The sequence below is a fragment of the Simochromis diagramma genome, unplaced genomic scaffold (genome assembly GCF_900408965.1).
Source record: "Simochromis diagramma unplaced genomic scaffold, fSimDia1.1 OVJJ01000320.1, whole genome shotgun sequence".
Lineage (NCBI taxonomy): Eukaryota > Metazoa > Chordata > Actinopteri > Cichliformes > Cichlidae > Simochromis > Simochromis diagramma.
In genome coordinates this window covers 801281-813551 of record NW_024386773.1, presented here as the reverse complement: position 1 = coordinate 813551, position 12271 = coordinate 801281, and the positions used below count along the sequence as shown (strand labels likewise).

Sequence of the window (12271 nt, the reverse complement as noted above, 5' to 3'; positions counted from 1 at the left end):
GCATCAGGATCACGCTCAATATCCTGGGAAAAAAACAGAAAACTTGTGATTTTCTTTTCTGCCACAATGAACGCAATTCTCGCCACAAACGCTAGACGTCAGTAGGGCGATTTCCAAAGGTTTGTTCTCTTTCTCTTGTTTTCCGGGGGAGATAAACTGAAGCTAAGCTGCAGCTGGTTCAAGAACCTGTCTGACTTTCTCTGTTTTGCACCTTTAATCATCGGGGATTCACAGTCGGGTAAGAAAAGGGAAGGAGGGGGTTGTTATTCTGTCGCCACGTGTGTTTTGAATGATGAGCAAAAAGCACCTAGATAGGCGAGTTCGATGTAAAATAAAAATGATCTAATCTGGACTTTGATCCGACTTGTTTAACCCGCAGCTGCGCACACACTTCTGTCTGCTGATTATGCGTCCGTGGAACATCCGATTAAGTCCACGCTGATCTTTGAAAGCACGGGGATCGTGGACAAACTTCTTTAAATAGTCTATTAATAGTTCTCCAGGCTTCTTGAATGACATTCAAAGCTTTTCTTTGGATGTCGGCTTTTGTTCTGTTCTCTCTCGATCGTGATGATCTCACACTGCTTCGATAATGTTGAAGTCTGAGCTCTGTGGAGACCAATTCATGACTGATAGTGTTATCAGATATGCTTTTACCAGACTGACAGTGTGTTTGGGATCATTATTGTGCTGAAAAATGTTACATAAAGTTACATGAAGTTTATCTTTCTGTGCTTGCACTTTGTAAGGAAAACAAAGCAAATGAATCATTGCATTTTTATGGCGTACACCCATTATGGTTGGGAATTTTATTTTTTAGCATCTCCACAAGACTTTCTCTCTCTGCAAAGAAATATGGTCCTCTCTTGGAGTGATCTTTAATTCTGTCAAGAGACAAGAGAAGAGCTTCACAGAAACTGGCGGCATAGAAGATGATTGGGTTTTCCACCTGAAGGAACTAATATTGTTAAAGAGGAGGAAAAATGGGAGGTATAACAGTGTGGAAAACCATGTGAAATAACTGCTTTCTCTTTCTTCTGTTGTTGTTCAGGATGGCAGCTGTTAAAATGACGGAGGGTACAGTGCAGGTGGAGAGCTGCAACGCGCCACTGTTTTACAGACAAAGCGAACCTGTGACAGGAGAAGCAAAAGTGTCGGTTCTGCTTCTTCACGGCATACGCTTCTCTTCAGAAAACTGGCTCAGCATCGGCACTCTGGAGACGCTGGCCAAAGCGGGTTGCCGCGCGGTCGCCATCGACCTGCCAGGTGCGTTTGTCAGGGAACAAACACCATCTCCTTCCGTCACTCGGCTTTTAACTGAAAAGTCAGCATGACCAATGAAGCGCAGCAAGGCAACAGGCTGCCACCGGCACATAAAGAGCTCCTAAAAGTCTCAGGGTCAAACTTTTGGCTCTTCGCTGTTTTGAATGCTCGCAAATATTAAATTGGGACTATTGACAGTAATACCTAATTGTGTGGCCCTATGCTAACCCCTCTGAAAATGAAAAACAAACATATTAATTAAATATCAGCTGGGATATATGAGTTATAACCTGTTTTAATTTTTTGTTTGCAATTTATTGCTTAAAACTTTTATTTTAAAAATTTAAGTTTTTCAACAAAAAGTCTCAAAAACTCTGTTTCTTAACTTTCTTATTGTTGTTTATATTCTAAACTTTTTATGAGAGCTTTTTTTTAAGCTAGCTGTGTCCTGTCGTTTTACCTATTTTCATAGGTGAAACTTTAACTTTTTGCATTATATTTATGGATATGTATTTGCAGTTGGCATCAGGACTTTGGCTTTGTTTGGAAAGTCAAATGTGCATGGGGGCTCAAACTTGAAGTGAACTGAATTGCTTCCATGAGTCATTGTTACAGCCCGTGTTCTGCTTGTTTTTAGAATCTGGTATTTTTGTCTCATGCTTTGACAGCCTCTAGTGATGATCTGGCAGGCACTCTACAATTTATATAGATCACTGAGGCAGCATGGGCCCAAAAGAAAAATGTTTGCCTTGGGGACAGTAATTACGTTAATAAGTCAGTGTCCATCAACAAACCTTACTCCTCTCCTCCTCTTCTTTTCTCGTGCCTCCCCTCTCTCCACAGAACTTGGTCAGTCTAAATCGGCCAAAGCCCCGGCGGCAGTGGGAACACCCGCCCCTGCAGGTTTCCTCAAAGAGGTGTGTGAGCAGCTGAATCTAACCCCGGTGGTGGTGATCAGCCCATCCCTTAGCGGGATGTATTCCCTGCCCTTCCTCCTCGAGCACCAGGCTCTGGTGCGAGCCTACATCCCTGTCGCTCCCATCTGTACGGACAAATTCACAGCGGAGCAGTACCAGAGCGTAAAGGTAGAGTCTGTGTGTGAGGATATGCCTCTGCTTGATATTCCTTTGTAGGTTCCTCTCCTGCAAAAGTTTTTTTTTTCCTCTTTTTTGGTATAGTATATGCACTGTCATTTCCTTTTTTAAAGGATAACTTGAGCAGCTGTGAATATCATCCAATTTTCCAACTCTTCTTTTTAAAAGAGACAGTGACTTTACCTGCACAGATGCCACTGGCTTTCATCCAGCTCAGAAATGTCTTAATGGCAAATCAATTGTAGGCACATTAGCCTGAAAAGCGATTTGTCTAATTTACTTATTTAGAACAAGCACTTACCTTAACAAAATTTGCTTTCCTTTATAAACAGTTTAAATGCAGAAGTTGTACATTCTTTTTTTTATTTTAATCCAAACAATATTCTAAAGACTCAGCTCACACATTAAAGTCTCAGCAATTATAATGCAGCAAGAAGATTGGCACGAACAGGAGCAGTTTTTCTGTATAATGAGTGTTTTTAGTTTTAAAGGATGTTTTGCAGAGAATACTATCGGATATCATATTTAATCTTTTATTAAGTGTTTTAAAAGGCACACTGTTGGTTTTATAAATAACAGTTAAACAGCTAACGGGGAATGTTAAGTGACCAAGTTTTACTTTACAAGAAAGATCCTAAAGATTTTAAGAAAAAAAATCAGATAAATGAAATTTAGCTATTTTAGAAATAAGATGGAGATTAGAAAACACTCATCATAACTGCTTAAGAAATTACAAAGAAGCTGGTCAACCCAGGGAGCAGAGCAAATCTGGTTCTGACAGTATGTTTGCGCTAAGTACCGCAGCAATTTCCTAATGTTGTAAACCTGCTCAACATTTGGCAATAAAACCCTTTCTGATTCTGATTCTGAAATCATTAAAAACCCAAAGGGTCTCTGCGCTTGATACAAAGAACCTGCTCCTCTGTCCCTTTTGTGACAGGTTGTTACAGGCCTCTGTATTTGTATCTCCACTTTCAGCAATCTCTTAGCAAACGAAGAGACATCGGAGCAGCAGAGTAACTCAAAAGATGGACAATAGAGTAATAAATGCAACTTACTGATGATAAAAAAAGCATAAAACAAACATTTATGCTGTCATTAAGTGTCAAAGTGTGTTACAACTAAAATAACTAAGCCGGAGTAACTGCATTCATGTGTATTTCTGCAATGAGGGTTCGGAACTTTAATGCAGTGAAGATGTGGGAAACGATTAAGTTGTATTCACAAGTTCTTCAGGTTTTCTGATGAAGTAATCTGATCGATGTTTTGTACCAGTTTAAAAAAAAAAACTGGTACAAAAATAAATGCTTTTTATAACCTTTTACTTGTAATAGAGTTTGTTCATATTGCTGTATTTTTTTTTAATAAGATGAGAGATCTGAACGTCTCTTCTCAGGCTGGAAAAACTAAGACTGTAGTTTTTCTCACTTTTATAATTCTTATTGACTACTAGACACATAAATCTGTTACACCTAAAATCTTTTAGTCTTAGCTTTTCACAGGACTTGTTTTGATTTCCTTCTTTCCTTTTTTTTTTTTTTTTCCAGCTTGAGGTGAAATTTAGGACATCTGCAAAATCCCTTTAGCTATGGGTTTGAATTTAAAAACAAATAAAAGAGAGACAGATTTTCAAATGCGAGAAAAAGGACAGTGGAAATCACTCTGCAAAGGGCTCTTTTTTTTTTCATTATTGTTGTGATTTTTGTGTCCAGGTCCCATCGCTGATCGTTTACGGTGACCAGGACCATCAGCTCGGGGAGGTGTCGCTCCGTAACCTCAGCAATCTGGCCAATCACAAAGTGGTGGTGATGAAGGGAGCAGGCCACCCCTGTTACCTGGACGACCCAGACACTTGGCACAAAGCTCTTACAGACTTCCTTAACACGCTGTGAAGCTCTTTGCTGTGCATTAGCAGCGCGATCGCCAAGAATGCGGTCACGCATAGGCAAACACATTAATCACTTGTGAAGAATTGAACTCACGTATTCCCAATGCTTAACCTGATTTGTATGTTTTGATACGTCTGCAAATCGGGCCTTTTCTAATGGTGACAGCAGATGAACTTTTCCTTAAAAGGTTGAAGCCTGAAGCTTTTTGAGAAATATTGTTTCTTAAATGAGAAAACCTGATGTCAGTCTTGAATCTGTACACTAAACACAAAGCTCAAGTCTGCAGCCGACTACTGAACCCAGGCGTGTAGGATAACGACACGTGGTTCTCCCACATCACTGAACAGCGTCCAGTATTTCCACTCTGGAAACTTTGTTTCCTGTTTCGTTGTTGTAAAATATTTCGTTTGAGTAATTTTGGTTTAATTTAGGTGACTGAAGCTACAGTTCACTAACATCATATAAAATGACCGTGGTTGTTTTAGTGTTTGTTGAGTGCACACAAAACTGCAAGTCTTCCAACGGGCACCTGGTCAAGGCTGCGAAGCAAGATAGAAATGTGTTAAACATGTGCCGCTTTTATGTCTCAGTGTTTCTGTCCTAATGCAGTTTATCTGACTTTGCAGTAATCATTACAGAACTGCCTGAAATCAGCACGAACAATGCCTTAAATTCGCCAAAGACCATTTTTCAATATAACTGAACCCAAGTTTTAATAAAAGAATGACACTTTATGCCTCACACACTGAAACTCTGTAATTATGAAGCAATCAGAAGGGAGCATGTTATGAACATGGAAATGTTCGTGATGTGTCTAAATAGCACAAACAGAATAAAGTTCAAAGAGAGCAGGCTGCAGGTCACTTTCATGTCTCTGCACCACGTTACGTTTGCCAAATGCTAGCTGCCTACACATTGCACTCACACACACCAGGGTTGTATTAATCGTCTCATCCCAGCGTTAGAAGTGAATATTTTTAATAAAGCATCATTATAATTATTATATATTTGCTTGGTTCTCGACAGACTGTGTTTTCTATTTAACCGAGGAGTTAAAGCAGGTAACGTCAAACTGATTTTACATCACGGGCCACAGACAGCTTCGACTTCAAGTGGGTCAGCCCAGTGAAAGTACATGAGAAACATGTAAAATTACAGTTTAGTTCATTACCCAGCTGATGTTTCTATAGATAGATGGGTAGATTGTAGAAAAGCTGGAACTTTTCTGTCATTTAATTGTTTATCTATTACTTAATGACTTTAGAATAGTATGAATAGCAATGTGGTGCTGTCTTTATCAATAGGAAAATCTGTAAAACCTACACAAAAACAGTTAAAAATCTACGCACTCGTTCACATTTTCCAGCCAGATTGGAATTTTTACTGGGGAATTTTTCCACCCCCCCAAAAAGAAAACACCACACAATAAAATGAAGTGAAAAATATGAACATTATTTAATAACTGATTCTCTGTAATAAACAATTTGAAAATATTTTACAAGGAGTCACAGACACAATATTTTACAAATTTTGCCCTCTTCTTTTTTGTTTTCTTCTTCTTTTTTTTAAGCTTCATCTGTACAAAAGAATGGAGCGACGACATGGACTAGTGCCCAGAAAAGAAGGAGCTAAATCTTCCACACATACAAACATTCACACTCACACACGTACGAGGAAGAAAAGAAAAACCAAAAAAAAAAAGAAAACATTTTGACATCAGATCTCAAACTTATCAACAGTGCTGTATTCCTATATTTTTTTAAACTTCACTGAAAGTTTGACTGAATTTACTCTTTTTTTTTCTCTCTAAATTGTTGCTGTTATTTTTTTCACACACGTGTCAAACATGGTCACATAGCACCAGACTACAGACTACAGAATCACATACACACGTGTCTTTCCCACATAGACGCACCAACACAAAGGGTCGCAGCGAGGGTCGGTGGAGGGGAAGGGAGACGCTTCGTGAAAACCCGCATTAATCTACTTTAGGGTGATGTTTTAAAGCTGACCCCTCCCTCTCGTCCCCCAAGCTGGTCCAATTATCTATTTATGTTCCCTTTTTTTTGGCAAAATTAAATTTGTCAAACCACAGAAATCAGACATGTGTGTCCCTTCGGAAGCTATTTTCCATCAGGATGCACACACAGACGTCACTAGATGTCTCTCCCACGACCTTCTGTTTACCAGGCTCGTGATGCTCTGTGGAGACCCACTCCCTGAGCTTGCCTCTGACATCTCGTCCGCTCACGAAAAAATAAATAAAATAAAATAAAATAAAAACACCTGGAAGGTGACGTCCTTGGCTTACTTCTTCCTGGTGTTTGACATCTCCCAGCGGGGGATGAGTCAGTGTCATTACATGGTTGCTTATAGGTGTGTGTGTGTGTGTGTGTGTGCATAATGTCTGAGTGCAGGTGCACAGAGTGTATTCGGTTTGGGAGTGAGATTGTGTGCGCACACAGTCAGGAAAAGGAGAGTAAGTTGCAGGGGGTACATTTCCACAGGCACGTGTAGCGTTCATTTACAGACAGTGGAAATAGAGAAATACAGACAGAATAGTGGCACAGGACAGAGACAAACAGATGGCAGAAAAGTGAAACTGCATCCAGCATCAGATAGTAACGGGCCACATTGGAAATGCTCATTCTGATTTTCATTGTCTTTAACAGTATGAATTTTGTTTTTCCTCTGATTTGTCCAGAGCTGAGCTGCAGTTACTGTGCCAGCAACATTTTGTCACATCAAATAGTACCTACGACTGTACAGAGTGTCTAGTTAAGCTTCAAAATGTCGAGTGAATCATCCCACCTGAGCAATACTACGGCAAGTCTCGGGTGGGATGTGAACATCGAAGGTCAGAGGCTTTTTTTTCTTTGTCTTTTTTTTTTTTTTTAAATTTTAAAAACTTCCACCCACTTTCAAGCATTTAATCAAACAGGCATCGATCGATAACTAATCATTCCGAGACGTAAAAATATAAAATTAGAGCTCACTATATTTACTGCATAACACCAAGAAAAAAAAAGCCCAGGGGAGTGAAATATTTCAGGATCGATTTGTGTGTGAGAAAGAGGGTTATGTGGGGGTATCGGAGCTCCATACGTGTAACACTAAGGCATTTAGCGAGGTTTTGAAACAGAAAACACTGATGAACTACACATTCTTTCTGCCTCCTCTGCCCCCGTATATTAATATTTAAGCAGTCAACATGGATCTCCTTTTGTTTTCATAAAATCCCCCCCTTTTCTCCACAGCAACACTGGATTTGTTTTTTTGTCTGTCGCAACACGCCGAGGAAAAACAGTTACACGAGCACAACTGCCATCCCCCGAGCACTCCACGACTCATTTAAAAAGACATTCCCTTTGAGGGTTTTTAAACTAACGCGCATACATCCACACACAAACACATACGATTCAGGCAGAACTATAGCAGTCAGGTGGCCCTAAAAGAAAGGAAAAGAAAACAACACAAAAAAAGCTCTATGGCCAGTTAAGTCGCTGTATACTGATAGTGTAGCTCTATACATGGCTTTGTAAAGGAACGGTATAGTAACTCCATATGATGACAGTCAGGTGGCGTTGGAGGAGTACAGCAACAACAGCCAAGAGGGGAAAATACATTAAGCCGAGCCAGTCAGTTCGATGGCTCTGTGTAAAGCTATTTCTTTAGCCAACAGATTCAGTCTTAGGCTCCTGTAGTGTCCAAAGCCTCAAAGACGGCTGCTTTATAAAGGTACTATACAGTAGCTCTACTCTTATACAGCCGATGCGTTCCAAAACAAAGTGCATCAAGGCACTATGAAACAGAGCGGCTCCTAAACATGGGAGTCTAAAATGACTTTTCACACATGATCAAATGACGGACTGCGATGGATTACAACCACACTACTTACTGCACATGATCACCATATTTAGTGGCCTCTTCTGCACTTTTGTTGGAAATGTTGATAAGCCCCTATCCCCCAGCAGCGAATGGTTTTGAAGTTTGAACAGCATCAGTCAAAGGTAATACAAGCACACACCAAAAGAAAAATGATTAGCACCCCCCCAACCCAAGCACAGATGAGGAAGAAAGGAAGGGACAAAAAAAAAAACTGGAACTACTATGGCGGGGAGATTTGAGTGTGTTTGCTGTGTGACAAAAGTAAAGCACGAATACAAATCGGGGTTAGGAGCGTTAGTCGAGGTTGTTGGAGAAGCCTCATGAGGAGTGGCAGAGGTGAGCTTTTTCATCAGAGGGTGCAGAGATTTTTTTTTTCCCCTTTAAACATCAGTCCAAAGCCGAGGTCAGCGTGGTCGATTAATCGTAAAGGAGAATACTACACAACAAGTTCCTGCAGCAACCGAACACTGATTCATATTTTACAATAAAAGCCAGATAGCACTAACCTCAAATAGTAAGTATGAGGAAAAATACTTCAAGAAAATGAGATTACCATCGTGTAATTACATTAATCCCCAGTGGATGTCTTTTAAAAGCATTAATCTGTAATTATGAGTCAGCATTCAGCTGCCGAGTGTCTCCTCTTCCTCTCGAGCTTTATCCTAAATCTAAATCCATTTCCTCTTCGTGTTTTGGCTATAAAAATAAGACCACACGAAAGTATATCTCATTTTGGCAAGTAGATATAGCGCATAAACTAATTCATGTCTTTTTTACACTTAACTTCCTTTTCATGTTAAAACCTAAATATACTGTATGTTTAGAATACTCATCACTTCAGCAGTTTATATGTGACATTTTGTATACTTAACAGTTCTTTTATTTTTCTGCTATTTTTCTTCTATGGTGGCTATTACTGGCTGAATGGTCCACAGCCTCTTACAAGAGGCAAATGACAGAGCGATGAGACTCTGAGATGGAGGAAAGGAGAAGGAGGAGGAGTCCTGCTGTCCCTCTGACAGACAGAGGTGAAGGTGGACACGCAACCTCAGTTCTCCAGTCTGTGGTGGGAGGTCTTTGACGAGGAGATCGGCCTGTCCTTTTCACCCTCCCTTGTCTGGATGGAGAAGGTGGTGGGATGGTTGTAGGCTTGACGGGGTGGTTGGGTGGCTTGATATCTCTTTTCTGACATTGCCTCTGATGATCCAAGTGGTCCAGCACCACCCTAGCTCATCTTGCAGATGAAGGTGAGGACGCAAATGTCTCTCTGTTTTCACAAAGCAACACAGACCAAAGCAAGCTGGGTAGCGCAGCGCTCAGGGCTTCCAACTCACCATGATGGGAAGTCCCATAATTACCTATGACTATACCAAGGTGGAGGGCGAAGGGGCTAGGAGGTGGATGAGGGGGGCTTAGGATGGGACAGAAGCTGAGGAGGGTGAAAAGGAGGACAAGTGCAGGAAAATGAAATTAATGTAGTAGGGAGAGAAGGTGAGGACTGACAGCTGGATAAAGCAGAAGCAGCTGAATGAGCAGTAAAGTGTAGAGGGATGGGCGGAAGGAGTGACCTCGCCCGCAGTCCGACGTGTTCTCCTGCAAAACCACAGAAAAGAAGCTGGAGTTATAAACTGAGTTTATATGAAAGTTCTTCCACCATCAAATAAACACTTACATTCAATAATCGCTCTCTGGTAACACTTTTATCTTACCTTCTATCTGCATCGAGCTCTATATTGCCAACAGAGTCTGAACAAAGTAATTTTCATTTAGTTGACTATACAGTGCTGTGAAAATGTAATCGCCCCCTTCCTGAGTTTTTAGTGTCGTTGAAGTGTTTTTGTATTTGCCACAGTTCATCAAACAAATTTTAGTATTAGATAAAAACTATTTTATTAAATGAAGATTTCATTTATTAAGGGATAAAGGTTATCCATACCTACCTCGCCTGATGTGAAAAAGTAATTCCTCCCTAAACCTAATAACTGGTTGTGCCACCTTTGGCAGCAAGAACTGCAATTGAGCGTGAGCGAGATGTAAATCTTTAAAAGTGTACAAACAATTTTTGTTAGTTTTGCCTCAGTACACTTAATGCAACAAATTTCACAAAATCCCTTGAATTAAAGCATCTTGATTGTTTGATTTTTGAAATCCACTGCTGTGGTGTACAGAGGCAAATCTACAAAAACTGGGTCTTTATCCAGCAAATAATGGACCTAGCGGCATATAATTACCAGGTCAATACTTGATCTCAGAATAAAAGTAGGATATTTTTTTGTGTTACATAATGAACCAACTATTACCAGCTGCATTAGAAAATCAGAGAAAGCTCAAAACCCCAGCTGGAGCCAACTGAACATAGCGATAGGATTTTAGCTATGCTCTGCTGACAAATTTTAAACATAGTATATTTAACTAGCAAGCACCAGGATTCAATGCTAAATAATGTTTTTGTTTTTCTTCAGAATAAGGTGGATATTCATGTGTTGTGTTATCTGAAAATCTTACAGCGATGTTACTGTCGAAGCAGGTGGAGGGTCCTTTTCGATAGCGTGCCTCAGGCGGTTCTCTACATGGATCCTCCTCCTTGACTGAAAATTGACTCCATTAAGGAAAATGAAACTCCTTTGAATTTCTTTTTCTTTCTTCTGTGCAATTTTTCATTATCCGCCTGAGCACCAATTCCTCATGCAGCCCTACACATGTAAATGACTGGCTATAATTCATGCCATCAATCTTAAAAATAGCCTTAAAATGAATGTGAAATGTTCGCGTTTCCACAGGTATGGTGATGAGGAGAGAAAATCTAGAGATGACAGAGTGTTTCTTCTCCTGTGCCAGCTGGTGTACAATGTGAAGAAGAAAAAAAAGGATACACTCCTTCTCCTCCTGGGATAGCTTCTCTATCTCGCAGGTGTTGCATGGCATCTTTTCTGCTACCACAAACAGCAAGTTGGTGTTGTTTATCCTCTTGGCATGAATCAGCCTGCAGAGAGCGACAGCTCTGTCAACAACCCCCCTCTGCTCACTTACATCACAGACTCATTTGCTAATGGATGAGCGAGATTCATGAGACAGTCTTATAAGGCTCATTTAGCCAATGATACGACGATTTCATTAGAGCTGATATGGGTTAATCATCAGCAGAGTTTATTAACTCCAACAGAAAGATGAATCTGTCTCACTAACTGCGTCGCTGTCACACTGCGATTCTTCATGCTACTTGTCTAAGCATATGCATGTCTGATTATGTGTGAGTGTTAAAAGTACTACGTCACGCATACAGACCTGGAGCAGTTGCCACAGTCCTGCAGTATGTAGTAGGAACTGCTGAGATTACTAAAGAAGTACTGGGTCTGGATCATTACACAGCTTCTCTCTTTAGAGTCGATTCCTTCGGCATCCACCTCATCTGCATAAAAAAAAACAAAAAAACAAAAAAACAGCACAGGAAATGATTATCTCTTTAACTCATTTCTCAGATCTGATTTTCAGCTTAATGCCCAAAGATGTATGTCATGTGTAATTTTTTCACTATATTTGGATTTAAGGTTTATTTGCTGTTGGCTTAAAGCTCCAAATAGATTTGATCAAAATCTACTTTTAGCACTTTTAAACCTTTTTTCCAATATCGTATAAAAATGGTATCGTATAAAACGTGTCACCCACCTGTGACAAACCAACTGTGGTATGCCAGTCCATATATGAACTGTTGGAATAAGGACCTGAGGAGACAGGATTTGTTTTTAATTCAACTTGTGGACAAAAAAACGTCTGCTGCAATGTATTTTGCATTTAATTTAACATTGTGCAATGATTAAAATCATGAGTCAAGCTTTTTTGTTAGCAGGACTACTGCACATGCAGCAGTCCAGGTAATGAGTATGGCAGGCCGTAAAACTTTACAAAACGAGTCACAATTACCTGACCACAGAAATAACAATGAAACTCATGGCAGTGCAATACAGTACAGTACAAAATGTGATCGAAATGCAGACTTTCAGCTTTAATTCAAATAATTTAACAAAAATATGTGCAGTAACTGTTCAGGTATTATACACATTGTTTTACATAGTCTCAAATTTTGAGAGGCATAAACTAACATTATTTTAAATATAAGGACTGTTTTAAATGTAGTCA

General features: G+C 39.9%; 2 protein-coding genes across 6 annotated transcripts in view; one reads left to right on the top strand and one right to left on the bottom strand.

Annotated features, from left to right (window-relative positions):
- The first annotated feature begins 106 nt into the window (after window positions 1–106).
- On the top strand, window positions 107–5256 carry abhd14b (abhydrolase domain containing 14B). The gene is made up of 4 exons (XM_040001480.1): window positions 107–238; window positions 1052–1266; window positions 2107–2348; window positions 4070–5256. Exons 2-4 carry the CDS (start codon window positions 1053–1055, stop codon window positions 4247–4249), a joined length of 636 nt encoding a protein of 211 aa, XP_039857414.1. The 5' UTR covers window positions 107–238; window position 1052; the 3' UTR covers window positions 4250–5256.
- Window positions 5257–5805: 549 nt separating this feature from the next.
- Window positions 5806–12271, bottom strand: part of cacna2d2a (calcium channel, voltage-dependent, alpha 2/delta subunit 2a) — a 176623-nt gene continuing 170157 nt past the window's right edge. For all 5 annotated transcript variants that reach the window (XM_040001418.1, XM_040001428.1, XM_040001445.1 and 2 more), the window contains 5 exons: window positions 11801–11856; window positions 11420–11543; window positions 11008–11117; window positions 10640–10722; window positions 5806–9727 (listed from right to left, as the gene is read on the bottom strand). In XM_040001418.1, the coding sequence (XP_039857352.1) occupies window positions 9605–9727; window positions 10640–10722; window positions 11008–11117; window positions 11420–11543; window positions 11801–11856 (496 nt within the window). In that variant the 3' untranslated portion in view covers window positions 5806–9604. The remainder of the gene's footprint in view (window positions 9728–10639; window positions 10723–11007; window positions 11118–11419; window positions 11544–11800; window positions 11857–12271) is intronic.

Bases quoted from the DNA above. Each gene is read 5' to 3' on its own strand.
- abhd14b (XM_040001480.1), top strand. From the start codon at position 1,053: ATGGCAGCTGTTAAAATGACGGAGGGTACAGTGCAGGTGGAGAGCTGC. The intron at 1,267-2,106 runs GTGCGTTTGTCA...CTCTCTCCACAG, and splicing joins GGTCGCCATCGACCTGCCAG to AACTTGGTCAGTCTAAATCG. The intron at 2,349-4,069 runs GTAGAGTCTGTG...TTTTGTGTCCAG, and splicing joins AGCAGTACCAGAGCGTAAAG to GTCCCATCGCTGATCGTTTA.